The following is a 26,800-nucleotide window of genomic DNA, read 5'->3' as shown; positions in this document are numbered from 1 at the left end:
CGCTGAACCCTCCTTTTATTCTGGCTATTTTTTTTTTTATAGGAAACTCGAACTCTCTACCAGTTTCATTACAGGAATTGGCCAGACCATGATGTGCCTTCATCCATAGACCCTATTCTTGAGCTTATCTGGGATATGCGTTCTTACCAAGAGGATGACCATGTTCCCGTGTGCATTCATTGCAGGTATGATGCTGTTCTTTGAACTTTCTACCCAAAACCAACCACATGTCGTAGCCTGGCCAGGACTCCTGCTGAAACTGAAGGAACACTGACTTTGTTGGAATGTAAGCTGGTACAGGCATGTAGCATATAGGCTCTTGATACTAGTCTCACTTTCTCCAGTTGATTAGAAAGGAATGAAGCTGAGACATGAAAGTGATAGGAAGAGAAAGGTCGGTAGCAGAAACAGACCATAATACAGTCAACCTGAGCATTAAAGTAGTATTTTCTGACAAGTTACTGGAGAACAGTGCCGCTCCAGACACCCTTGCGGGTGAGAAGTGGCCGAGGATCTGTCCCGAGGCTCAGTGTGTGCATGTGGCAACCAAGAGATGTGCTCTGGGAAATGGGGGGTTTAGAACCTTTTGTTGCCTCTCGGTTACTTCTTCCTCAATCTGCTGGTGAAATTTCCCAGCTACTGTCAACAATGCAGTCTCTGCAACTGTATGTGCCACTGTGATCTTTCCTTTCAGTGCCGGTTGTGGAAGGACTGGTGTTATCTGCGCTATCGATTATACCTGGATGTTGCTAAAAGACGGGGTGAGTTTCTCTCCGCAGGCGCTTCCCGTTTGCCTACCCTGTTACATGCAGACTTAGGAATTGTTTGGTTCTTCCAAACACCTATTTCCATGACTCCTATTTTCTAGAATATTCACTTGTAGACTCACTTTGTCAGATGATTAAATCAGTCCCTAAGTTGGTGGTCCTCGAAGTGTCCCAGAGAAGCAGCATCATCATCACCTGAGAACTTGTTAGAAATGCAAAATCTTGGGCCCTACCTTGGGTGAACGGAAGCAGAAACTGGAGGTGGGGGCCCAGCAAGCTCTCCAGGTGCTTCTGATGCTTCTGAAGTGTTTGAGAATCACAGCCCCAAATTACACAGGTACCCTTCCTTTATCCAAATGGCTGTAATGGATGGACTCAATCTACCCCAATCAAGCCTTGTGTTCCAATCTATAAATCATTTAAAAAAATTTTTTTTAAATGTTTTGTTTATTTTTGAAAGAGAGAGAGAGAACACGTGGAGGAGGGGCAGAGAGAGGGAGACACAGAATCCTAAGCAGGCTCCAGACCCTGTCAGCACAGAGCCCGACGCGGGGCTCGAACTCACAAACTGTGAGATCATGACCTGAGCTGAAGTCAGTGCCTAATGGACTAAGCCACCTAGGTGCCCCTAGAAATCATTTTCTTAAAGTCTAATAATAGGAAGTGAGAAGTGTGAAATATGGGCTTTAAACCTATCTGCCAACTTCTTTTATTTCATAAAATTCTCATATTTGCTCACCTACCCAGGCTCCACCTTCATTATATGTTTAACTTCAGACATCTGGTCACCCCATGTGAAATCATTCTCAAGAGTTTCTTCGGTCTTTTCTGGGGAAAACACCAGGCTCTAAATCATGACACAAGTGAAGAGAAATCTCATTCATTTTAAAGACGCATTCTTTTTCTGATATGATCTTGTGTTAGGACAACAGATGCCATGGGGGTAACAAGACCGTGAGAAATAATTTATTAGCAAAGCTAGGAACAAAGGAATAAGATATTGTTTCTCTTTATTTGATAGATCATTCCTGAGAACTTCAGTATTTTTAGTTTGATCCAGGAAATGCGAACACAAAGGCCTTCATTTGTTCAAACTCAGGTATGCAACTATTGTGAATGGATGGTAACATGTGTCTGGGTCTTCCTACCTCTCTCGGTTTCATAGTAAGGCATCCCCAAATAGCTGATTTTTAGCTATAACACCAATTTACTACTAAGTGCATGAGTCCATTTGCATTTCCTCAAACTCTGAATATATCAATATTTTTCCTACATCCCTGGCTTGGGTCACATTCCTCTCATTCCTTGTATTCTACTGTCTGTGCAAAAAATATGAAGAAACTCAGTAACTTTATGTTTCTTACAAGGGATGTTGAAAAAGTTCAACAAGCTCTTTGACGTACTCAAGATATAATACCTGGGTCAGGTTAACTTGCTGGTTTGTAGTAGTGATTCATTTCTGAAACCAGAGAAAATCAGAGACTTGTAATTTCTACTTCAGGAAGTGGTAACAGAATCTGGGGAATGCATTTTATATACTCATTTTTTGATTTAATTAAAAATAAAAATAAAATCAACCATAATCCTATCACCTAGAGGTAGCCACGATTATTATTGTTCTATAGTCTCTCCTGATCCTTATTGTGTGCAAACTTAAAAAACATAATTACAATCATACTATACATATGATTATATATATGTATCACAAGATACATGTATTATATATACGGATCACATATATACGATCACAATATTATATGCATCACAATACATTATATGTATATATATGTATGTATGTACATATGTATATATGTATCACCATATTTTAATCCACCCCAAATTACTCATGCCCCTTCATTCCATTCAGATGCTCTTCCTCGGTTTTGTCCTCTCCTCCCCACTTAAGCTCCGCCTCCTCGATGAAACATTCCCAGCACAGATCTCTCACTCTCTACGATGTTAATTTCACCCAGATTTCCACGCCAATCGTTTTACCCACATTTCTAAATAAATGGTCTCCATCTTTAAGATGGAGTTTGGCATTCCTCATTCCTTATTCACCAAGTGTTTACTGATATTTATTAAGCAACAGACACTTTCACACAATTTGGTACAACTAATTTTTGCTGCTTAAGTAGCAAGACCTTCAAGTGTTTAAAGCACTTACAAAGTGAACTTGCACGTAGATTTGGAGGTAAAATAATTGACAGCGACAGTTTAGATATTTTCATCTAGCATTTGTGAATGGGAGGGAAAAAATGAAGAGCTATTATAATATAAGCCTTCTGTTTGGCCCACACAGGTTTTCCACTAATAGCTAGTGGAAAAAAACTTTTTTTTTCATGTGTTGACTGTAGGTGTTTCTATATTCAGCTTGTAAGGGAAAAAGTTTCTGTGAAATGTAAGCATTGGCTGGTTTAGTGCTACCAGACTTCAAAGAAGGCTGATCCCTGTAAATGTATAAAGATTCCAGGAGGTTGCATCCTAGTTGTCTAATATCACACTGTGAAACTGCATCAAGAAATACAACCATACCCCATTTCAGAGAAAGTTCATTTCAGGCCTACTTGTAAGAGTTGGAAGACAGCCGAAACGATTTTAAGTTAGCCTTCCCATGCTGGCACTATCAGCAACTAGCTGAACAAATACCTTACCAGTTGTAGCTGCTTTTTCTGACACCACGCTAACCAGGAAATAACCACTGTAACCAGCTGGGTGCTTCCTGTCTGATTTTTCTCTCTTCTTAAAAAAAATAGAAGAGTGTACCAATGGATGTGTTGGGTGATAGACCCTATTGTTCTCCTGCTAAAATTGTAATTGGCAAAGGTTGTGCTTTATTTGTATGGAGTTGTGTAAAGTGTCAGGGGAAACCCTGTTTAGGCTCTTTCAGATGAAAAGTAGATACAAAATCAAGTGCTTGATCAAGTATGGCGGCAGGAAACTCCCCACAAATCTTGTAATTGTGGTGGTCTCATTTTCTATGGTGAAATCCTTTTACAAGCACAAATTTCCAAACCCTTCAGTGCTCTACGTCGCTTCAGTATCTCTGCTAGAACATTTCAGCAGCTTGATCCAAGTGCACTAAACTAAGAGTCAGAAGATTCAAGTTCTAATTCAAGTCTGGACCTTACTTCTGAATGACCTTGCACAGTGTGAACAGGAATAACAGGCTACCTACTTTACAGATCAATTGTGAGGGTCGAGTTTGAGAATACATATTGAAGCCATCTATCTACCCATCAACCACAATTCTATCTAACTTTTTCTGGAAAAGATGAAGGTAACTGACAAAAAAAAAAAAATGCATCCAGGATCCAATACAACTTTTAAAATGTAAGCAAGGAAAATAGAACTGCAGGGATGATGGTGGAGAGAAAGATAAGTGAGAAGGTGGAGTAGAACATAAAACATGCTGGAAGGCCCTTCCTTGTATATTTAGAGGTAGACGATCAAATATTTAGTGGCATTTAGCAGCCTAAAAGCGCTTTGCAATCCGAAATGGGCCACACAAACATAAGGGCACTACAATTAAACTACTGTTGATGATCTTCAGATCTGCTACACTAAGATTTGACTGATGTGCATACTCCCAAACTCTGGTTCTGTATTTCACCAAGTTTTTTGTTTGTTTTCCCTTGTTCCGGTTTGTGATGCTCTGCAGGAACAGTATGAACTGGTCTACAAGGCTGTATTAGAACTATTTAAGAGACAGATGGATGTCATCAGGGGTAAAAAGTCAGGAACAGAGGTAAACATTAAACATGATATTTTGTCTCTCTTTCTTTTTCATATTTGATTTTGGTCAAGGGATCTCAGATCAGTTGTCGAACTTACCTAATGATCCATTGTCACAAGTAAATGGGATATGGGGTGCGTGGGGCTACGCTGCCGATCTCCTGTGGAGAAGGACAAATTAATTGAAGTACTCCAATGTAGAAAATGAATCTCTTGGTTCACCTATGGTATACGATTTTCAGCGAAATTTAGAAACCATAGGAGTGAGTGACAGGGCAAGTGTATATTCTCTTTCCACGTAAATAGCTGTGTCGCCAGTTAAAAGTGAGAGTGACAACCCTAAAGTGAATTCAGAGTTGAGTACTGATGTGAATTTTCAGGTTCTTCTAGCTGCGTTTTGATTGCGTATGCCTCATCAAATTTTGTCAATATTTTAGAGCATGTAGAGGATTTTCAACTGAAGGTCTTAGGTATAAAAACAATTATGATTTAACCAAATTCCAGTTAAGAAATATTGAGCATTCTAGGATATGCTATTTTGATCTCATCATGAAAACTGAGAAGTCAAGTACTTGTTCTATATAGTCACAAAGTATTAGGTTCTGAACAAACTTTAGGAAGACAAAATTACTGTTTTACCTTGCAAGGGTATATTTAGTTACATATACATATTAACTTAATTTTTAATATTAAAATTTTTTTTCAACATTTATTTATTTTTGAGAGAGAGAGAGAGAGAGAGCACGTGTACACACAAGTGGGGGAGGGGCACAGAGAGAAGGAGACACAGAATCTGAAGCCAGCTCCAGGCTCTGAGCTGTTTGCATACAGCCTGATGTGGGGTTCAAACCCACGAACCGTGAGATCATGACTTGAGCCAAAGTTGGAAGCTTAACCGATTGAACCACCCAGACACCCCTGAATTCTTAATCTGAAAATATTCACTGAGGACCTACTGTTATCACAGTATTAAGAATACAAAGTATGTAAGACATGATTCTGATGGTAACTCCTGTCAGTTGAACGCTGAATCATGGGGAAAGGAAAGAAAGCCAGAAAAACTGTTGAGGCTTGAAATGGACTAAGTAATCCTATTGTTAGTGTCAACTTCAAGGAAAAACAATGTGGTAGAAGGACATGGAAATAAGAATATAGTTTTGTTCGAAATTGCTACTTGTATCCTGTTTATGTCTACTTCATTGGCTAGTGTTCCCAGGTTAAATGATAGAGGCGATTATGGACAACCGAATTTTAATGGAGAAGATTCTCATGTTTCACTATAAAGTGTGATGCTGACTTGGAGACATTCGTTTGTTTGTTTATACCTCTTAATCTATTTCACCCTTTCTGCCACAAGCCTCCCTTCTGGCAACCACCAGTTTCTTCTCTATAGTCAAGAGTCTGTTTTTTGCTTGTTTATTTTGCTTTTTAGATTCCCCATATCAGTGAAAGCATAAGGTATTTGTCTTTCTCTGTGTGACTTATTTCACTTAGCATAATACTCTCTAGATCTGTCCATGTTGTTGCGAATGGCAAGATTTCATTCTTTTTTGTGGCTAATATTCCATTATATATATATATATATATATATATATATATATATATATATATAGTAATATATGTATTATTGCATGTAGCTGTCCAGTTTACACACACACACACACACACACACACACACATATCACTTCTTTATTCAGCTATGGATAGACACTTGGGCTGCTTCCGTAATTTGGCTATTGCAAATAAAGCTGCCATAAACATAGGCATGCATATATCCCTTCGAATTAGCGTTTTTATATTCTTCGGGTAAATACCCAGTAGTGTGATTACGCGATCAAATGGTAGTTCTATTTTTAATTTTTTAAGGAAACTTCATACTGTTTTCCATAGTGGCCACACCAATTTCTATTCCCACCAACAATGCACAAGGGTTCCCTTTTTGCCACAACCTCTCCAACACATGTTGTTTCTTATGTTTTTGATAGTAGCCGTTCTGACAGGTGTGAGGTGACATCTCATTGTGGTTTTGATTTGCATCTCCCTGATGATTAGTGATGTTGAGCATCTTTCACGTGCCTGTTGACCATCTGCATGTCTTCTTTGGGAAAATGTGTATTCACATCCTCTGCCCATTTTCTAATCTGATTTTTTTTTTGTATTGAGTGTATAAATTCTTTATATATTTTGGATATTAACCCCTTATGGATATATCATGTACAAATATCTTTTCCCATTCAGTAGGTTGACTTTTTATTTTGTTGATGATTTCCTTTGCTGTGCAAAAGCTTTTCATTGTAGTGTAGTCCCAGTAGTTTTATTTTTACTTTTGTTTCCCTTGCCTGAGGAGACATATCCATAAATATTTTGCTAAGGCCAATGTCCAAGAGATTACTGTAAGAGATTACCTATGTTTTCTTTTAGGAGTTTTATGATTTCAAGACTTGCATTTAGGTCTTTAATCCATTTTTACTTTATTTTCTTATATGGTATAAGAGAGTGGTCCGGTTTAATTCTTTTGCATGTAGCTGTCCAGTTTTCCCAACACCATTTACTGCAAAGACTGTCATTCCCCATTGTATATTCTTTTCACCTTTGTCACAGATTAGTTGACTATATAAATGTGGGTCTGTTTTTGGGATCTCTGTCTGTTCCATTGATCTACGCATCTATTTTTGTGTCAGTACCATACTGTTTTGATGAATATAGTTTGTAATATATCTTAAAATCTGGGATTGTGACACCTCTAGCTTTTTTCTTCTTTCTCAAGATTGGCTTTGACTATTTGAGGTCTTTTGTAGTTCCATACAAATTTTAGGATTATTTGTTCTAGTTCTACCAATTGCTATTGGTATTTTGACAGGGGCTGCATTGAATCTGTAGATTGTTTTGGGTTGTATGAACCCAAGTGTTAACAGTATAAACTCGTCCAATTCATGAGCATGGTATATCTTTCCATTTGTTGTTGACATCTTCAATTCCTTTAACTAATGTCTTATAGGTATAGGTCTTTTACCTCCTTGGTTAAATTTATTCCTAGGCATTTTATCCTTTTTTGGTGCAATTATACATTTGACTGTTGTTTTTTAATTGTTTAAAGAGAGTATTTATTAATTTCTATTTTACTAGGAAATTTTTAGAGAAAGAATGTTGAAGTCTCTCAATTGCATATTTTTGCACTCGTGGAGTGATCACATGGATTTTCTCCTTTAACCTATTAGTACAGTCATATCATTGGATTTGGTGGTGTCAAACCATCCCTGTACTCTTAGAATGGACCCTTCTTGAACAAAAGATATTCTTTTAATGTGTTGCTAGAGTATGCGGACTAATATTTTATTTAGGTTCCAGAAAATGACAATACTCAAATTTAGCCCAGTAGCAGTGTCATGGCTCCAGGTGAGTTGCCTGAAGTGGGCCTTTAGTCAGTAGATGGGAACATAGGAACACAGCTCAAACTCCCATAGAGGGAATTGGTTAAAGTTAACTAAAGAGGATTTCTGTTTCTGGGAAGATCAAGTGGACATACTTTTCCCCCCCTATTCCTCCCACTAAGTGCAACTGGAAACAACTGACATTATAAATAAAACAACTCTAAGAAGGCTCTGAAAGATAGAAAGAAGTCAGACTAGCTAGGGACTTTGGGACCTGAGGAAAGACATGATGATAAGTTCCTTGGGTTTTCTTTTGCCTCATTTTTGCAGACTTGGAACTGAAAGTCAACAACCTGGAAATGCCAATGGTACAGACAAACAAAACAAAACAAAACAACAACAAAAGCCTGCTCTGTCTAGGCAAAGGATCAGTAAAGGGGCAGCTCCAGCAAGATAGAAAACGTTTAGATAATCATTACTCTCCTTTAGTCAACACCACAGAAAATAATGGCCCCTAACCCCACCCATGTCAGCAAAGGCTGAGTGGGGTACTAGATTCCCATCTTTCATTCTTTCTTTCTTTCTTTCTTTCTTTCTTTCTTTCTTTCTTTCAGGTTTGTTTATTTATTTTGAGAAAGAGAGCAAGCACAAGCAGGTGAGGGGCAGAGAGAAGGAGAGACAGAATCCCAAGGAGGCTCCACACTGTCAGCGCAGAGCGCCATGCGGGGCTTGAACTCAGGAACCATGAGATCGTGACCGGAGCTGAGATCAAGAGTCAGATGCTTAATCGACTAAGCTACCTGGGCGCCCCCTAGATTCTCACCTTTCTAAAACCGTAGTAAAGTGCTGAAGTGGTGTCAGAGAAGATCAGGTAAAGAGCGAAGACTTTCATCCCCATTGGCCTCCATGAGAGCTTCCTGCAGTGTCAGTGGAGACCACATGGGGAGCCTCTCCTGATGTGTTTCTGCTTGGGTGTCAACAGAGGCTCAGCGAGCAGACTAGGGGAGGTCGATTCTATGTGGCAATAACAAGGCAGTAATGAGGCAGCACCTTTCCTTTCCCCTGTCAGAATGGAGTTAAAAATAGAAGAACCCAGTTAAAAGAGGCTTAACTAAGATCCAGAGCCTCATAACGATACAGAAATGTCTAGGGTTCGATTGAAAATTACATGTCATACCAAGAATCTGGGAAGACCTGAAACCAAATGAATGAAAGACAATCAATAGATGACAATACTGAGATGACAGAGATGTTAGAATTATCTGACAAAGATTTTAGAGCAGCCACTGTAAAAATGCTTCAATGAGCAATTACAAACATGCTTGAAAAGATTTTAAAAATGGAAAATCTTGGGGCGCCTTGGTGACCTTTCGCTTAAGCGTCCGACTTTGGCTCAGGTCATGATCTCACTGTGTGGTCGAGCTCCACATTGGGCTCTGTGCTGACAGCAAGGAGCCTGGAGCCTGCTTCGGATTCTGTGTCTCCCTCTCTCTGTCCCTCCCCTGTTTGCTCTCTCTCTCTCTCTCTCTCTCTCTCTCTCAAAAACAAACATTAAAAAAAATAATAAACATTAAAATTTTTTGAAAAAAAGAAAAAGGAAAGTCTCAGCAAAGAATTAATAAAAGGGTTCAGCAAAGAAACAGAAGATATAAAGAGGAACCAAATGGGAATTTTAGAACTGAAAAAGGTAGTAACTGAAACAAAATAGCTTAGTAGATAGGCTCAAAAGCAGAATTCAGGGTACCTACAGAAAAAAAGAACTAATGAACTAGAAAATGAACAGAGAAAAATGATCTTCACTATAGGGGGAAAACAATTATAATGATAGCAAATTTGTCATCAGAAACCATAGAGGCCAGATGGAAGCGACATATATTTCTCCAGTGCAGAAAGAAAATAATTGGCAACTCAGAAACTCACACCCAGTGAAAATACCCCTCAGGAATGAAGAAGACATCAAGACATTCTCAGATGGAAAAATAAACAAACAACAACCACCAAAAAACTAAGAGAATTTGTCTGGGAGACCTTGCATATAAAAAAAAAAATGGCAAAGGAAGTTTTCTAAACAGAAAGGAAATGATGAAAGAAGGAAGGACATGATATGCAAAATCATGAGTAGATGTAATAGGTTTAATTTCTCTTCTTGAGCTTTCTAAATTGTTGGATGATTGATGCAAAAATTATACAGTCTTATGTGGTTCCAAATGTATTAGAGGAAGTATTTAAGCCAATATAAACAGGGAAAGGTTATGGACATAAAGGAGGTGAGGCTTCTGTACTTGAACTAGTGAAATGATAACACCTATAGTCTGTGATAGGTTATGTGTATATAATGTAATACCTAGAGCCACCACTACAGAAGCTATACAAAGACATACCTTAAAAAACACTATAGGTAAATCAAAACAAAATTCTAAAAAAATGCAGGAAAAAGAAAAGAGAAATGAAAAACAGAACAGAAAACAAGAAATAAAATGGCGGACTTAAGCCCTAACATGTCAATAATTATGCTAAATGTAAATGGCATAAGTATACCAATTAAGAGAAAGATTGGGGGGTGCCTGGGTGACTCAGTTGATTAAGCATCCGACTCTTGATTTCGGCTCAGGTCATGATCCCAAGGTCATGGGATCAAGCCTGGTGTCGGACTCCGTGCTGAGCATGGAGCCTGCTTAGGATTCTCTCTCTTTCTCTGTCTCTGTCTCTGTCTCTCTCTCTCTCTCTCTCTCCCCCTCCCCCTGTGCCCCTCTTCCCTGCTTGTGCACTCTCTCTCTCTTTAAAAAAAAAAAAAGGAGAGAGAGACAGATTGGCAGAGTGTATTGAAAACATAACGACTATATGTGTCTATAAGAAACATGCTGCAAATATACAGGTTGGTTTAAAGACTGGAAAAAAAAGATACATCATGTATTCATATAAACAGGAATGAAGGAAATCAGTAGAGTAACTATATTAATACCAGATACAGTAGACTTCAGAGCAAGAAAATTATCACAGGCAGGAAGGGACAATATATAATGGTAAAAAAATCAATCCACCAATAAGTCATACATACATAGCAGTCCTAAGTGTGTACGGACCAAACAGAGCTACAAAATTTGTGAAGCAAAAATTGACAGAACTGAAAGGAGAAATAGACAAGTCTGACAACAGTAGAAGACTACAGTACCCTTCTCTTAAGAATTGATAGAAAAATTCAATAGAAAATCAGCAAGAATACAGGATAACTTAACAACACCATCAGTCAACAGGATCAAATTGATATTGATAGAGCACTCGAATCAACAACACAAGAATACACACTTTTTTCAAGTGCTGATGGAACATATACCAAGATCAACCATATTCTGGGCCATAAAACAAGCTCAAACATTTAAAAGAATTTAAATCATACAGAATGTATTCTCTGTCCACAGTGGAATCAAACTAGAAGTCAATTAACAGAAAGATAACAGGAGAAGATTCAAACACTTATAAACTAAACTACATTTTTCTAAATTATCCATTGAGTGAAAGAGGAAGTTTCAGGGGAAATTTAAAAAAAAAACACATTGAACTGAATAAAAATGAAAATACAACATACTGAAATTTGTGGGACAGAGCTACAGCAGTATTAAGAGGGAAGCTTATAGCACTCTGAATACAAACATTTGAAGACAGTAAGTCTCAAATCAATAATCTGACTTCCCACTTTAAGAATCTAAAGGGGGGGGCGGGAAGAGTAAAAAAAAAACAAAAACCCAAAGAAAACAGAAGGAAAGAAATAATGATTGGAAATTGATGAAGTGAAAACAGAAAAATAGTGGAGAAGAGAGCTGAAATGATCAATAAAATTGACAAACCTCTATGATGGCTGATTTTTTTTTTTTTAAGAAGAAAATAAAAATGACCAATATCAGGAGTGAAATGGGATAGGCCTACAGGCTCTGCAGACATCAGAAGGATAATAAAGGATAATAAATACAAATGAACCTGACCACTTAGACAAAATGGATTACTTCCTCAAAAAGAAAAACCAAACTATCACAGCCTACTCAACATGAAATAGATCATTTGAATAGCCCCATCACAGTTAAGGAACCTGAAGTCATAATTTTAAAACTCCCAAAAAAGAAATCTCCAGGCCCACATAATTTCACTTGAGTATTCTACCAAATGTTTAGGGAAGAATTAACACCAATTTTACACAATCTGTACCAGAAAATAGAAGAGAAGGAAACACTTTCCCCATTCATATTTTCTATTGTGGTAAGATATATCATTTTATCACTATGGAAAAAATTACCATTTTAGCCATTTAAAAAAAAATTTTTTTTTAACGTTTATTTATTTTGGGGACAGAGAAAGACAGAGCATGAACGGGGGAGGGGCAGAGAGAGAGAGGGAGACACAGAATTGGAAACAGGCTCCAGGCTCCGAGCCATCAGCCCAGAGCCCGACGCGGGGATCGAACTCACGGACCGCGAGATCGTGACCTGAGCTGAAGTCGGACGCTTAACCGACTGAGCCACCCAGGCGCCCCCATTTTAACCATTTTTAAGCGTACAATGCAGTGGCTTTAAGTATCCTCCCTATGTGTGTGACCATCACTCCTATTTATTGCTAGAAGTTTTTCATCATCCTAAACAGAAACTCTCCACGGTCCCTACCCCAACCCCTAGCAACTTCTATTCTACTTTTTGTTTCTATAAACTTGCTTATTCTAGGTACATCAGGTAAGTGGAATTGTGTATTTATTCTTTTATATCTGGCTTATTTCATGTGGCATGTTCTTAAGGTTTATCTATTTTTTTTTTTTAGCATGCATCAGACTTTCATTCCTTTTTATGGGTTTACAATATTCAATTGTGTGTACATTCCACATTTTGCTTATTCATTCATCCACCAATTGACATTTGGATTGTTTCCCCCTTTTGGCTACTGGGAATAATGCTGCTATAAAAATTGATGTGCCAATATGTGTTGAAGTCCCTAATTTAAATTATTTGGGGTATATACCCAGAAGAATCCAGGAATTGCTGGATTCTACAATAATTTTAGGTTTTGTTTTTAAAGGTACTACCAAACTAATTTTTTACAGTGGTTGCAAATTTTATATCCCCACTAGCAATGCACAAGAGTCCCAATTTCTCTACATCTTTGCCAACACTTGGTATTTTCTGTTTTGTTTTGTTTTGTTTAGATAACAGCCATCCTAATGGATGTGAAATAGTATCTTATGGTTTGATTTGCATCATAACTAGTGATGTTGAGCATCATCTTGTGTTCTTATCGGTCATTGGTATATCTTTTTTGTACAAATGTATATCCAAATCCTTTGCCTACTTTTTTTTTTCAAAATTTTCAAATTGTGGTAAAATACACATAAATTCACCACCTGAACTCATTCTAGGTGTATAATTGAGTGATACTATGAACATTCATTTTGTTGTGCAGTTATGACCATCATCTCTTCCCCGAACTCTTTTTATCTTGAAAAACTGAAACTTTTTACCTATTAAATAATAGCTCTCCATTCCTTCCTCCCCCCTACCCTCTCCACTGCCCTTAGTAACCACAATTCTACCATATCTGTGAATTTTACTGCTAGGTACCGCTTATCAGTGAGATCACACGATATTCGCCCTTTGGGTTTGGCTTATTTCACTTAGCATAATGTCCTCGAGGTTCATCACTATCATAACGTATCAGAATTTCCTTCCTTTTTAAGGCTGAATAATATTCCATTGTATGCCACGTTTTGTTTCTCCATTCATCCATTGGTGAACAGGTGGTTTACTTCCACCTTTTGGCTATTGTAAATAATACTGCTAAAAGTATGAGTGTATACAGATCGTTTTGTGCCCTGTTTTCAGTTCTTTGGGGTATATATGCAGAAATGGAAATGCTGGATCATATAATTCTAATTTAATTTTTTCATATAATTCTAGTTTAATTTTTTGAGGTACTGCCATACTAATTTTTACAGCAGTGCACCATTTTACATTCCCACCAGCAATGTCCAAGGGTTCCAATTTCTCCACATCCTCACCAATACTTGTTATTTTGTTTATGGTAGCCATTCTAATGGGTATAAAGTAATATCTCATTGTTGTTCTGGTTTGAATTTTCCTGATTAGCGATGCTGAATATTGCTTCATGTGCTCACTGGCCATTTGTATACTGTCTTTGGAAAAATGTCTGTCAAGTCCTTTGCCAACTTTTGAATTGGGTTTTTGTTGCTGTTGAGTTTTAGGAGTTCTCTATATATTCTGGATATTAATCCCATGCCAGATTTGTGACTTGCAAATATTATCTCTCATTCTGTGTGCTGCCCTTTTACACTGTTGATTATGTACTTTGATGCATAAATGTTCTTAATCTGTTCATAAAGTTCAATCTTTCTATTTATTATTACTGCTAGTACCTTTGGTGTCATGTCCAGAAATCATTACCAAATCCAATGTCACGAAGCTTTCTGTGTTTTCTTCTAAGAGTTTTATAGTTTTTGTTCTTATGTTCAAGTATTTGATCCATTCTGAGTTAATTTTTATATTATGTTGTAAGGTAAGAGTCAAACTTCATTCTTTTGGGGGCACTTGGGTGGCTCAGTCAGTTAAGTGTCCAACTTGGGCTCAGATCATGATCTCACGGTTCATGGGTTTGAGCCCCACATTGGGATCTGCGCTGACAGCTCAGAGCCTGGAGCCTGCTTTGGATTCTGTGTCTCCCTCTCTTTCTGTCCCTCCCCTACTCACAATCTATCTCTCAAAAATAAATAAATGTTAAAAAAATGTTTAGGGGTGCCTGGGTGGCTCATTCAGTTAAGCATCGACTTCAGCTCAGGTCATGATCTCATGGTTTGTGGATTCGAGCCCTGCGTTGGGCTCTGTGTTGACAGCTCTGAGCCTGGAGCCTGCTTCAAATTCTGTGTTTCCATCTCTCTCCACCCCTCCCCCACTCACGCTCTGTCTCTCTTTCTCTCTCTCTCAAAAATAAACATTAAAAAATTAATTAAAAAATGTTTAAAAACTTCATTCTTTTGCATGTGGATATCCAGTTGTCCCAGAGCCATTTGCTGAATAGAGTCTTTTCTCCATTGAATGGTCTTGGCACCCTCACCAAAAACCAGTTTCCCACATATGTCAATTTATTGCTATGCTTTCTATTTTATTCCATTGGTCTTTATGACTGTTCTATGCCAGTACCATGCTGTTTTATTACTGTACCTTTGTAGTATATTAAAAATTTTTTTAAACATTTTTATTTATTTTTGAGACAGAGAGAGACAGTGCAAGTGGGGAGGGGCAGATAGAGAGGGAGACACAGAATCCGAAGCAGGCTCCAGGCTCTGAGCTGTCAACACTGAGCTCGATGGGGAGCTCGAACCCACAAACCATGAGATCATGACCTCAGCTGAAGTCGGGTGCTCAACATACTGAGCCACCCAGGCGCCCGTCTTTATAGTACATTTTAAAAAAGTAAGCTCAATGCTCAATGTGGGGCTTGAACTCATGACCCCAAGATGAAGAGTTACATACTCTACTGACTGAGCCAGCCAGGTGCTCCTGTAGTATATTCTGAAATCAGGAAATAGGCGTCCTCCGAATTTGCTCTTCCTTTTCAAGATTGGTTTGGCGATTCAGGGTCCCTTGAGATTCCATATGAATTTTCGCCTGGATTTTTGTATTTTTTGCAAAACACCATTGGGATTTTTATAGGAATCTAATGGAATCTGTAGCTCACCTTGGGTAATATTATTATTGTAGCAATATTATGTCTTCCTATGAACAAGGGATGTCTTTCATTTATGTCTTATTTAGTTTCTGTCAGCAATGTTTTGTGTTTTTTAGTATACAAGTCTTTCATCTCCTTGATTAAATTTATTCCTAAGCCTTTTATGACGCTAATATAATCAGAACTGTGTTCTGAATTTTCTTTTCAGATTGTTTATTACTAGTGTATAGAAAGGCAAGTGGTTTGGGTGTGATGATTCAACCTTACTGAATTTGTTGATTATTTCTAGGTTTCTGTGTGCATGTGTGGAATCTTTCAACATATGAGATCATATCATCTGCAAATGAAAATAATGTTACTTCCTCCTTTCCAGTTTTGGCACCTTTTGTTTTTCTCTTGCCTAATTGTTCTGGCTAGAATTTTAAGTACTAAGTTGAATAGAAGTGGTAAAAATTGGCATCCTTGTCTTATTCCTCATCTTAGGGAAAAGCTTTTAGTTTTCCACCATTGAATATAATGTTAGCTGTGGGTTTTTCATATATGGTCTTTATCATGTTGAGGACACTGTCTATTATTCCTAGATTGTTGAGTGTTTTTATCATGAATTTTGTCAAATGCTTTTCTTCTGCATCAACTGACATGATCAGATGGGGGTTTTCCCCTTTATTTTATTAATTTGGTGTATTATCTGGGTTGATTTTTGTATGTTGAACAATCCTTGCGTTCTGGGACTAAATCCCACTTGGTCATGCTATATAATCCTTTTAATATGATGCTGAATTCAGTTTGCTAGTATTTGGTTGAGGACTTTGCATCAATCATAAAAGATATTGATCTGTAGTTTTCTTTTTCTTGTAGTATCTTTGTGTGGCTTTGGTATCAGCGTAAATGCTAGCCTCATAGAATGACTTAGCAAATGTTCTCACCTATTCAGTTTTTTGGAGGAGTTTGCATTAATTCTTCATTAAATGTTTGGTGGAATTCAATAATGAAACCCTCTGGTCTTGGACTTTTCTTTGTCAGAAGGTCTTTTGATTGATTACTGATTCTGTCTACTTACCAGTTGTAGGTCTATTTAGATGTCTCTATTTCTTCTGGAGTCAGTTTTGGTTGATCATGTGTTTCGAGGAATTTGTCCATTTCATCCAGGTTATACAATTTGTCAGTGTACAATTGTTCATACTATTGTCTTGTGATATTTTTTATTTCTGTAAAATTGGTAGAATGTATCTAGTTATATTTCTGTAATTTGAGATTTTAGTAATTTGAGTCTTCCCTCTTTTTTTCCTTAGTCTAACTAAGGTTTGCCCCTCTTATTGATCTTTTCAAAGGATCAATTTTTGGTTTTGTTGATTGTATCCACTGTTTTCTTAGTCTCTATTTCATTTATCTCTGCTCTAATCTTTAATATTTCTTTCCTTCTGCTTTCTTTGGGTTTAGTTTGTTTTTTTTTCAGGTTCCTTAGGTATGAAGTTATTGATTTGAGGTCTTTTTCCTCCCCCTCCTCCTCCTTCTCCTCCTCCTTTTTTTTTGTTTGTTTATATATGAAATTTATTGTCAAATTGGTTTCCATACAACACCCAGTGCTCATCCCAAAAGGTGCCCTCCTCAATACCCATCACCCACCCTCTCCTCCCTCCCACCCCCCATCAACCCTTAGTTTGTTCTCAGTTCTCAACAGTCTCTTATGCTTTGGCTCTCTCCCACTCTAACCTCTTTTTTTTTTTTCCTTTCCCTCCCCCATGGGTTCCTGTTAAGTTTCTCAGGATCCACATAAGAGTGAAACCATATGGTATCTGTCTTTCTCTGTATGGCTTATTTCACTTAGCATCACACTCTCCAGTTCCATCCACGTTGCTACAAAAGGCCATATTTCATTTTTTCTCATTGCCATGTAGTATTCCATTGTGTATATAAACCACAATTTCTTTATCCATTCATCAGTTGATGGACATTTAGGCTCTTTCCATAATTTGGCTATTGTTGAGAGTGCTGCTATGAACATTGGGGTACAAGTGCCCCTATGCATCAGTACTCCTGTGTCCCTTGGATAAATTCCTAGCAGTGCTATTGCTGGGTCATAGGGTAGGTCTATTTTTAATTTTCTGAGGAACCTCCACACTGCTTTCCAGAGCGTGCACCAATTTGCATTCCCACCAACAGTGCAAGAGGGTTCCTGTTTCTCCACATCCTCTCCAGCATCTATAGTCTCCTGATTTGTTCATTTTGGCCACTCTGACTGGCGTGAGGTGATACCTGAGTGTGGTTTTGATTTGTATTTCCCTGATAAGGAGCGACGCTGAACATCTTTTCATGTGCCTGTTGGCCATCCGGATGTCTTCTTTAGAGAAGTGTCTATTCATGTTTTCTGCCCATTTCTTCACTGGGTTATTTGCTTTTCGGGTGTGGAGTTTGGTGAGCTCTTTATAGATTTTGGATACTAGCCCTTTGTCCGATATGTCATTTGCAAATATCTTTTCCCATTCCGTTGGTTGCCTTTTAGTTTTGTTGGTTGTTTCCTTTGCTGTGCAGAAGCTTTTTATCTTCATAAGGTCCCAGTAATTCACTTTTGCTTTTAATTCCCTTGCCTTTGGGGATGTGTCGAGTAAGAGATTGCTACGGCTGAGGTCAGAGAGGTCTTTTCCTGCTTTCTCCTCTAAGGTTTTGATGGTTTCCTGTCTCACATTCAGGTCCTTGATCCATTTTGAGTTTATTTTTGTGAATGGTGTGAGAAAGTGGTCTAGTTTCAACCTTCTGCATGTTGCTGTCCAGTTCTCCCAGCACCATTTGTTAAAGAGACTGTCTTTTTTCCATTGGATGTTCTTTCCTGCTTTGTCAAAGATGAGTTGGCCATACGTTTGTGGGTCTAGTTCTGGGGTTTCTATTCTATTCCATTGGTCTATGTGTCTGTTTTTGTGCCAATACCATGCTGTCTTGATGATCACAGCTTTGTAGTAGAGGCTAAAGTCTGGGATTGTGATGCCTCCTGCTTTGGTCTTCTTCTTCAAAATTACTTTGGCTATTCGGGGCCTTTTGTGGTTCCATATGAATTTTAGGATTGCTTGTTCTAGTTTTGAGAAGAATGCTGGTGCAATTTTGATTGGGATTGCATTGAATGTGTAGATAGCTTTGGGTAGTATTGACATTTTGACAATATTTATTCTTCCAATCCATGAGCAGGGAATGTCTTTCCATTTCTTTAAATCTTCTTCAATTACCTTCATAAGCTTTCTATAGTTTTCAGCATACAGATCCTTTACATCTTTGGTTAGATTTATTCCTAGGTATTTGATGCTTCTTGGTGCAATTGTGAATGGGATCAGTTTCTTTATTTGTCTTTCTGTTGCTTCATTGTTAATGTATAAGAATGCAACTGATTTCTGTACATTGATTTTGTATCCTGCAACTTTGCTGAATTCATGTATCAGTTCTAGCAGACTTTTGGTGGAGTCTATCGGATTTTCCATGTATAATATCATGTCATCTGCAAAAAGCGAAAGCTTGACTTCATCTTTGCCAATTTTGATGCCTTTGATTTCCTTTTGTTGTCTGATTGCTGATGCTAGAACTTCCAGCACTATGTTAAACAACAGCGGTGAGAGTGGGCATCCCTGTCGTGTTCCTGATCTCAGGGAAAAAGCTCTCAGTTTTTCCCCGTTGAGGATGATGTTAGCTGTGGGCTTTTCATAAATGGCTTTTATGATCTTTAAGTATGTTCCTTCTATCCCGACTTTCTCAAGGGTTTTTATTAAGAAAGGGTGCTGGGTTTTGTCAAAGGCCTTTTCTGCATCGATTGACAGGATCATATGGTTTTTCTCTTTTTTTTTTGTTAATGTGATGTATCACATTGATTGATTTGCGAATGTTGAACCAGCCCTACATCCCAGGAATGAATCCCACTTGATCATGGTGAATAATTCTTTTTATATGCCATTGAATTCAATTTGCTAGTATCTTATTAAGAATTTTTGCATCCATATTCATCAGGGATATTGGCCTGTAGTTCTCTTTTTTTACTGGGTCTCTGTCTGGTTTAGGAATCAAAGTAATACTGGCTTCATAGAATGAGTCTGGAAGTTTTCCTTCCCTTTCTATTTCTTGGAATAGCTTGAGAAGGATAGGTATTATCTCTGCTTTAAACGTCTGGTAGAACTCCCCTGGGAAGCCATCTGGTCCTGGACTCTTATTTGTTGGGAGATTTTTGATAACCGATTCAATTTCTTCGCTGGTTATGGGTCTGTTCAAGCTTTCTATTTCCTCCTGATTGAGTTTTGGAAGAGTGTGGGTGTTCAGGAATTTATCCATTTCTTCCAGGTTGTCCAATTTGTTGGCATATAATTTTTCATAGTATTCCCTGATAATTGTTTGTATCTCTGAGGGATTGGTTGTAATCATTCCATTTTCATTCATGATTTTATCTATTTGGGTCATCTCCCTTTTCTTTTTGAGAAGCCTGGCTAGATGTTTGTCAATTTTGTTTATTTTTTCAAAAAACCAACTCTTGGTTTCGTTTATCTGCTCTACAGATTTTTTAGATTCTATATTGTTTATTTCTGCTCTGATCTTTATTATTTCTCTTCTTCTGCTGGGTTTAGGCTGCCTTTGCTGTTCTGCTTCTATTTCCTTTAGGTGTGCTGTTAGATTTTGTATTTGGGATTTTTCTTGTTTCTTGAGATAGGCCTGGATTGCAATGTATTTTCCTCTCAGGACTGCCTTCGCTGCGTCCCAAAGCGTCTGGATTGTTGTATTTTCATTTTTGTTTGTTTCCATATATTTTTAAATTTCTTCTCGAATTGCCTGGTTGACCCACTCATTCGTTAGTAGGGTGTTCTTTAACCTCCATGCTTTTGGAGGTTTTCCAGACTTTTTTCTGTGGTTGATTTCAAGCTTCATAGCATTGTGGTCTGAAAGTATGCATGGTATGATTTCAATTCTTGTAAACTTATGAAGGGCTGTTTTGTGACCCAGTATATGATCTATCTTGGAGAATGTTCCATGTGCACTCGAGAAGAAAGTATATTCTGTTGCTTTGGGATGCAGAGTTCTAAATATATCTGTCAAGTCCATCTGATCCAATGTCTCATTCAGGGCCCTTGTTTCTTTATTGACCGTGTGTCTAGATGATCTATCCATTTCTGTAAGTGGGGTGTTAAAGTCCCCTGCAATTACCACATTCTTATCAATAAGGTTGCTTATGTTTATGAGTAATTGTTTTATATATTTGGGCGCTCCGGTATTCGGCACATAGACATTTATAATCGTTAGCTCTTCCTGATGGATAGACCCTGTCACTATTATATAATGTCCTTCTTCATCTCTTGTTACAGCCTTTAATTTAAAGTCTAGTTTGTCTGATATAAGTATGGCTACTCCAGCTTTCTTTTGGCTTCCAGTAGCATGATAAATAGTTCTCCATCCCCTCACTCTCAATCTAAAGGTGTCCTCAGGTCTAAAATGAATCTCTTGTAGACAGCAAATAGATGGGTCTTGTTTTTTTATCCATTCTGATACCCTCTGTCTTTTGGTTGGCGCATTTAATCCATTTACATTCAGTGTTATTATAGAAACATATGGGTTTAGAGTCATTGTGATGTCTGTATGTTTTATGCTTGTAGTGATGTCTCTGGTACTTCGTCTCACAGGGTCCCCCTTAGGATCTCTTGTAGGGCTGGTTTAGTGGTGACAAATTCCTTCAGTTTTTGTTTGTTTGGGAAGACCTTTATCTCTCCTTCTATTCTAAATGACAGACTTGCTGGATAAAGGATTCTAGGCTGCATATTTTTTCTGTCTAGCACACTGAAAATCTCGTGCCAACTCTTTCTGGCCTGCCAAGTTTCAAAAGAGAGATCAGTCACGAGTCTTATAGGTCTCCCTTTATATGTGAGGGCACGTTTACCCCTTGCTGCTTTCAGAATTTTCTCTTTATCCTTGTATTTTGCCAGTTTCACTATGATATGTCGTGCAGAAGATTGATTCAAATTACATCTGAAGGGAGTTCTCTGTGCCTCTTGGATTTCAATGCCTTTTTCCTTCCCCAGTTCAGGGAAGTTCTCAGCTATTATTTCTTCAAGTACCCCTTCAGCACCTTTCCCTCTCTCTTCCTCCTCTGGGATACCAATTATGCGTATATTATTTCTTTAAATGTATCACTTAGTTCTCTAAGTTTCCCCTCATACTCCTGGATTTTTTTATCTCTCTTTTTCTCAGCTTCCTCTTTTTCCATAACTTTATCTTCTAGTTCACCTATTCTCTTCTCTGCCTCTTCAATCCGAGCCGTGGTGGTTTCCATTTTGTTATGCATTTTGTTTAAAGCGTTTTTCAGCTCCTCGTGACTGTTCCTTAGTCCCTTGATCTCTGTAGCAAGAGATTCTCTGCTGTCAGCTATACTGTTTTCAAGCCAGCGATTAATTTTATGACTATTATTCTAAATTCACTTTCTGTTATATTATTTAAATCCTTTTTGATCAGCTCATTAGCTGTTGTTATTTCCTGGAGATTCTTCTGAGGGGAATTCTTCCGCTTGGTCATTTTGGATAGTCCCTGGCGTGGTGAGTCCCTGATGTCTGCCCCCAGCCCACCGCTGTGTCCACAGTCAGACTGGTGTGTGCCTTCTCTTCCCCTCTCCTAGGGGCGGGATTCAGTGTGGGGTGGGGTGGCCCGTCTGGGCTACTTGCACACTGCCAGGCTTGTGATGCTGGGGATCTGGCGTCTTAGCTGGGGTGGGTAGGCAAGGTGCACAGGGGCAGGAGGGGTAGGCTTAGCTTGCTTCTCCTTAGGTGATCCACTTCAGGAGGGGCCCTGTGGCAGCAGGAGGGAGTCAGATCCGCTGCCGGAGGTTTGGCTCCGCAGAAGCGCAGAGTTGGGTGTTTGCGCGGAGCGAGCAAGTTCCCTGGCAGGAACTGGTTCTCTTTGGGATTTTGGCTGGGGGATGGGCGGGGGAGATGGCGCTGGCGAGCGCCTTTGTTCCCCACCAAACTGAGCTCTGTCGTCAGGGGGCTCAGCAGCTTTCCTTCCCTTTGTCCTCCAGCCTTCCCGCTTTCTGAGCAGAGCTGTTAACTTATGACCTCCCAGACGCTAAGTCGCGCTTGCTGTCGGAACACAGTCCGTCAGGCCCCTTCGCTTTTTGCAAGCCAGACTTGGGGGCTCTGCTTGGCCGGCGAGCCGCCCCTCCGCCCCGGCTCCCTCCCGCCAGTCCGTGGAGCACGCACCGCCTCGCCGCCCTTCCTACCCTCTTCCGTGGGCCTCTCGTCTGAGCTTGGCTCCGGCGACTCCGTTCTGCTAATCCTCTGGCGGTTTTCTGGGTTATTTAGGCAGGTGTAGGTGGAATCTAAGTGATCAGCAGGACGCGCAGTGAGCCCAGCGTCCTCCTACGCCGCCATCTTCCCTCTCCATCTTGGGTCCGAGTAATCACTTTTAAAAGTGGTATCTAGGGGCACTTAGGTGGCTCAGTCAGTTAAGCATCAGACTCCAGCTCAGATCATGATCTCATGGTTAGTAAGTTTGAGCCCTGTGTTGGGCTCTGTGCTGACAGCTCAGAGCAAAAGAAATGAGCAAAGAAAAATCATGGTAGACACCACGCACATGCGCACGCGCACACACACACCTCCTTCTCCTTTTTTGAAAGAGGGAAGGGCAGAGGGAGAGAGAGAATCTCAAGTAGGATCCACACCCAGCACAGAGCACAATGTGGGGCTCGATTTCACAGCTGTGAAATCCTACATGACCTGAGCAGAAATCAAGAGTCAGACACTTAACTGACTGAGCCACCCAAGTACCTCAAGATCTTTCTTCTTTTTAAGAATGGGTGTCTATAGCTATAAATTCCCTCTGAATATCACTTTCACTGTATCTTATACATTTTGGTATGCTGTGTTTTCATTCATTTCTAAGCATTTTCTAATTTCTGTTGTAATTTCTTTTTTGACCCATTAGTTGTTTAATTTATAGACATTTGTGAATTTTCCAGTTTTCCTTCTGCTATTAATTTCTAGTTTCAATCCATTATAATTGGAAAAGGTACTTTGTATGATGGCAATCTTTTAAAATGTATTAAGACTTGTTTTGTGGCCTACCATATGGTATATCCTGGAAAGTGTTCCATATAAATTTGGGAAGAATATGTATGTTGTTAGGTGGACTGTTATATATGTGCTGTTAGATCTAATTGACTTATGGTGTTATTCACATCTGCCCTCTATTTCCTTATTGATCCTATGTCTGATGTATCCATTACTGAAAGTGGGGTATTAATGTCTCTAATCAGTTTACTAGGCTTGCTGTAACAAGTATCACAAACTGAGGAGGGCTTAAAACAAATTTATTTTCTCATGGTTCTGGAGGAGGAAGTCCGAAATCAAGGTGTCAGCAAGGCCCTGCTTTCTCTCATAGCTCTAGAGAGCCTTCCTTGTTTCTTTTTAGTTTCTGGAGTTTGCCAGCAATCTTTGGCATCCATTGGCTTGTGGGTACATTGCTCCAGTCTCTGTCTCCATCATCACATGACATTCTCCCTGTATGTCTCTGAGTCTCTGCTATATGTTTTTATAAGGGCACAAGTCATTATGATAGGGCTCACCCTAATCCATCTTGACTAATAATATTGGCAAAGACTCTATTTCCAAATAAGGTCACATTCACAGATGTCAGGGGTTGGACTTCAACATCTCTTTTTGGGAGTCATAATTAAGCCCATAACAGGTGGAATCTGATGATTGCCACTGACATTTAAAAATATATTTAAACATCTCTAAAATCAGAATATATTTCACAAATTGATGGTATCTAAGATTCTGTGTGACACATTTCATAATGTGATAATGGCTATGAAGGAAAAAAGATCGAGAGAGGATGACGAGTGTGTGGGAGTATGATTTGGGGTTGAGTGGTCAGAGAAGACTTTCTTATGCAGGTGACATTTAAGTAGAGAATCATTACTTAGAAAGAGCCAGACATGCAAAATCTGGAGCCAAGAGTATTTCAATTAGAGGGAATAGTAAGTGGAAAAGCCTTGAATTGGAAACAAGTTTGGTACACTTAAAGAATGGCAAGAAAACCAGTATAGCTGGAGAATAGTAAGGAAGAAAGAGGTAAAAATAAGTCTGAGGGCCTAATGAGCACTTATTAACATTAAGAGTTAAGAAGATGTAATTTCTGAAGATAGGGTGTTCTTGAGAGTGAAGTTACTCCCAAAGACATTTTAAAACTCCCATATTTGATGCTATAAGAAACCCTTTCTAGTTTCTATAACACTATTATTCCCTTTTTTTGGATCCCTTTGACCTCAGTATGTGAACAATTTCTTGTTAGGTTCAATATTTTAGAAACTCGATATTTTGGAAATCTCTTATGAATTATTTAAATACTTTATGCTTTCTGAAAACTAACTTCTCAACTTTATGAATTTAAAATACCTCATTGCTGAGGTGCCTGGGTGGCTCTGTCGGTTAAACGTCCGTCTTCGGCTCAGGTCATGATCTTGCGGTTCATGAATTTGAGCCTGATGGGTTGGTGAGTTTGAACCCCATATAGGGCTCGCTGCTGTCTGTGCAGAGCCCTCTTCGGATCCTCGGTCCCCTCCTCTGTCTGCCCCTCCCCCACTCGCATGCTCACTCTCTCAAAAATAAATAAAACTTAAAAAAAAAAAATCTCATTGCCATTTCTTCACCAACAACCAATGTCTTATTTTTCTTGAAGATTCAAGCAAAGTATTCAGCTCTTGAGCAAAATCCCACCCTAGAAGCAGAGTCTTATTCTAATTTACCAAAAAGGTGAGTACAATTTTACACACCTCGGCGTTATCTAATTGTTTGGGGGAGTGCAAATCTCATGCTTAGAACTCATTGTGATGCTGGGAAGAGGCCTCTTTGGGGTGCAGCGGTACCATCATTGCTTTCTTTTTGTTTCAGTGGCATAAAAGAAGCAAAAATGGTGAAGCAACAGAATAAACAAAAGATAAGGCTGAAAAGTGCAGACGCTTCTTCCTTTGGCCCCAGGACTCCTGAAATAAGTGAAAAGGAAGGGTTAGTTTTACACCCTGCTGAACAGAGCAGTTCGTTTGACATTTTGGAGCTAAATTGTGGTTGTAACAAAAATGCTGACACAACCGTGAAATGGGAGCCAAAGGCATTTCCAATAGTTGGGGAGCCTCTTCAGAAACATCAGAGTCTAGACTGGAGCCCCGTTTTGTTTAATTCCAAACCTGCAAATGTAGCAGGGGGATATTTCAACTCAAAGGGGCCGATAACGCGGACCAAATCAACTTCCTTTGAACTGATGCAGCAAAGAGACACCAAGGAGCTGGATATCAAGGAGAATGTTTTGTGTTTGGAACCTCAACCGCACAACTCTCCTCTTGGGCGGGCTCAAAAAGCGATGCACGTTTCTTCAGCAGAACTGAATTATTCACTGCCATCTGACTCTCGGCGCCAAACAGGCAATGCCTCTAATGCAAAGCAGCAGGACTCTAGTGCTGTTCAGGTGCATTCTTACATGTCCTTGGAAGATCCTTTTTTTTCATCATTGTCACCAAGTAGCACTGGTTCTAAGATGTCTCTTGATTTACCTGAGAGGTCAGATGGAACCACTTTACCTCGTTCTCCACTGCCCGCGTCCTCCACCACCCTCTTCTCTTGCTACAATTCACATGATTCTTTAGCACTGAGTTCTCCAACTGGTCACCCTCCACCCCTGGACCAAGAGACAGCAGTAGTCGGTAAAGTATTTCTGAAAGTGTGTATAACATTTTAGATTTCACTTTGTTTCTATAGAAGATTTGGTTTCTTCTCATCCCTGCACACCCCTCCCCTCGTCTTTCTCCGCTTCTTTCTCCTTCTTCCTTCTCCTCCTCAAAGAAGTAAGTTCCAGAAGTGTTTTAATGATGCGGTAAGTTAAAAAAAGGCAATAACAAACATGTAATGGTTGATGAAACAGGCAGCAGAGGAGGCAGTCGGATCTATGCCAGTCAGAGTGCCTGTAAAGAAGGCAATCCTTATTTCTTGAAATGTGTGTGAGAGGTCCACAATTTACCCTTAATATGCAGAAACAACTTCCAAAGGAACAGCAGAAAGGATTTGATCAACAGCACCACGTGGTCACTGGGGATTCTTATTATACTTTTTCTTTTTCTGTCTTTCTTTTTTAAAAAAAAAATTTGAGACAGACACAGAGCGTGAGCAGGCGAGGCGCAGAGAAGCGGGGAGACATAGAATCTGA

General features: G+C 39.1%; 1 protein-coding gene and 1 long non-coding RNA gene across 5 annotated transcripts in view; one reads left to right on the top strand and one right to left on the bottom strand.

Annotated features, from left to right (window-relative positions):
* The window catches only part of LOC121027718 (uncharacterized), a 58,710-nt gene that overhangs the window by 7,122 nt on the left and 24,788 nt on the right, over positions 1-26,800 (bottom strand). For all 3 annotated transcript variants that reach the window (XR_005788884.1, XR_005788883.1, XR_005788885.1), the window contains exon 2: positions 4,602-4,663. This is a non-coding gene — a long non-coding RNA (uncharacterized LOC121027718). The remainder of the gene's footprint in view (positions 1-4,601; positions 4,664-26,800) is intronic.
* The window catches only part of PTPN22 (protein tyrosine phosphatase non-receptor type 22), a 65,355-nt gene that overhangs the window by 17,174 nt on the left and 21,381 nt on the right, over positions 1-26,800 (top strand). For both annotated transcript variants that reach the window (XM_040471349.1, XM_040471350.1), the window contains exons 8-13: positions 43-185; positions 695-761; positions 1,789-1,866; positions 4,429-4,515; positions 25,283-25,356; positions 25,495-26,300. In XM_040471349.1, coding sequence (XP_040327283.1) covers positions 43-185; positions 695-761; positions 1,789-1,866; positions 4,429-4,515; positions 25,283-25,356; positions 25,495-26,300 — 1,255 coding nt within the window. The remainder of the gene's footprint in view (positions 1-42; positions 186-694; positions 762-1,788; positions 1,867-4,428; positions 4,516-25,282; positions 25,357-25,494; positions 26,301-26,800) is intronic.

The sequence above is a fragment of the Herpailurus yagouaroundi genome, unplaced genomic scaffold (genome assembly GCF_014898765.1).
Source record: "Herpailurus yagouaroundi ecotype Mexico unplaced genomic scaffold, PumYag 77, whole genome shotgun sequence".
NCBI classification, from domain to species: Eukaryota; Metazoa; Chordata; class Mammalia; order Carnivora; family Felidae; genus Herpailurus; species Herpailurus yagouaroundi.
The sequence above is the reverse complement of the archived record's forward strand: the minus strand, read 5'-3'. Positions and strand labels throughout refer to the sequence as shown.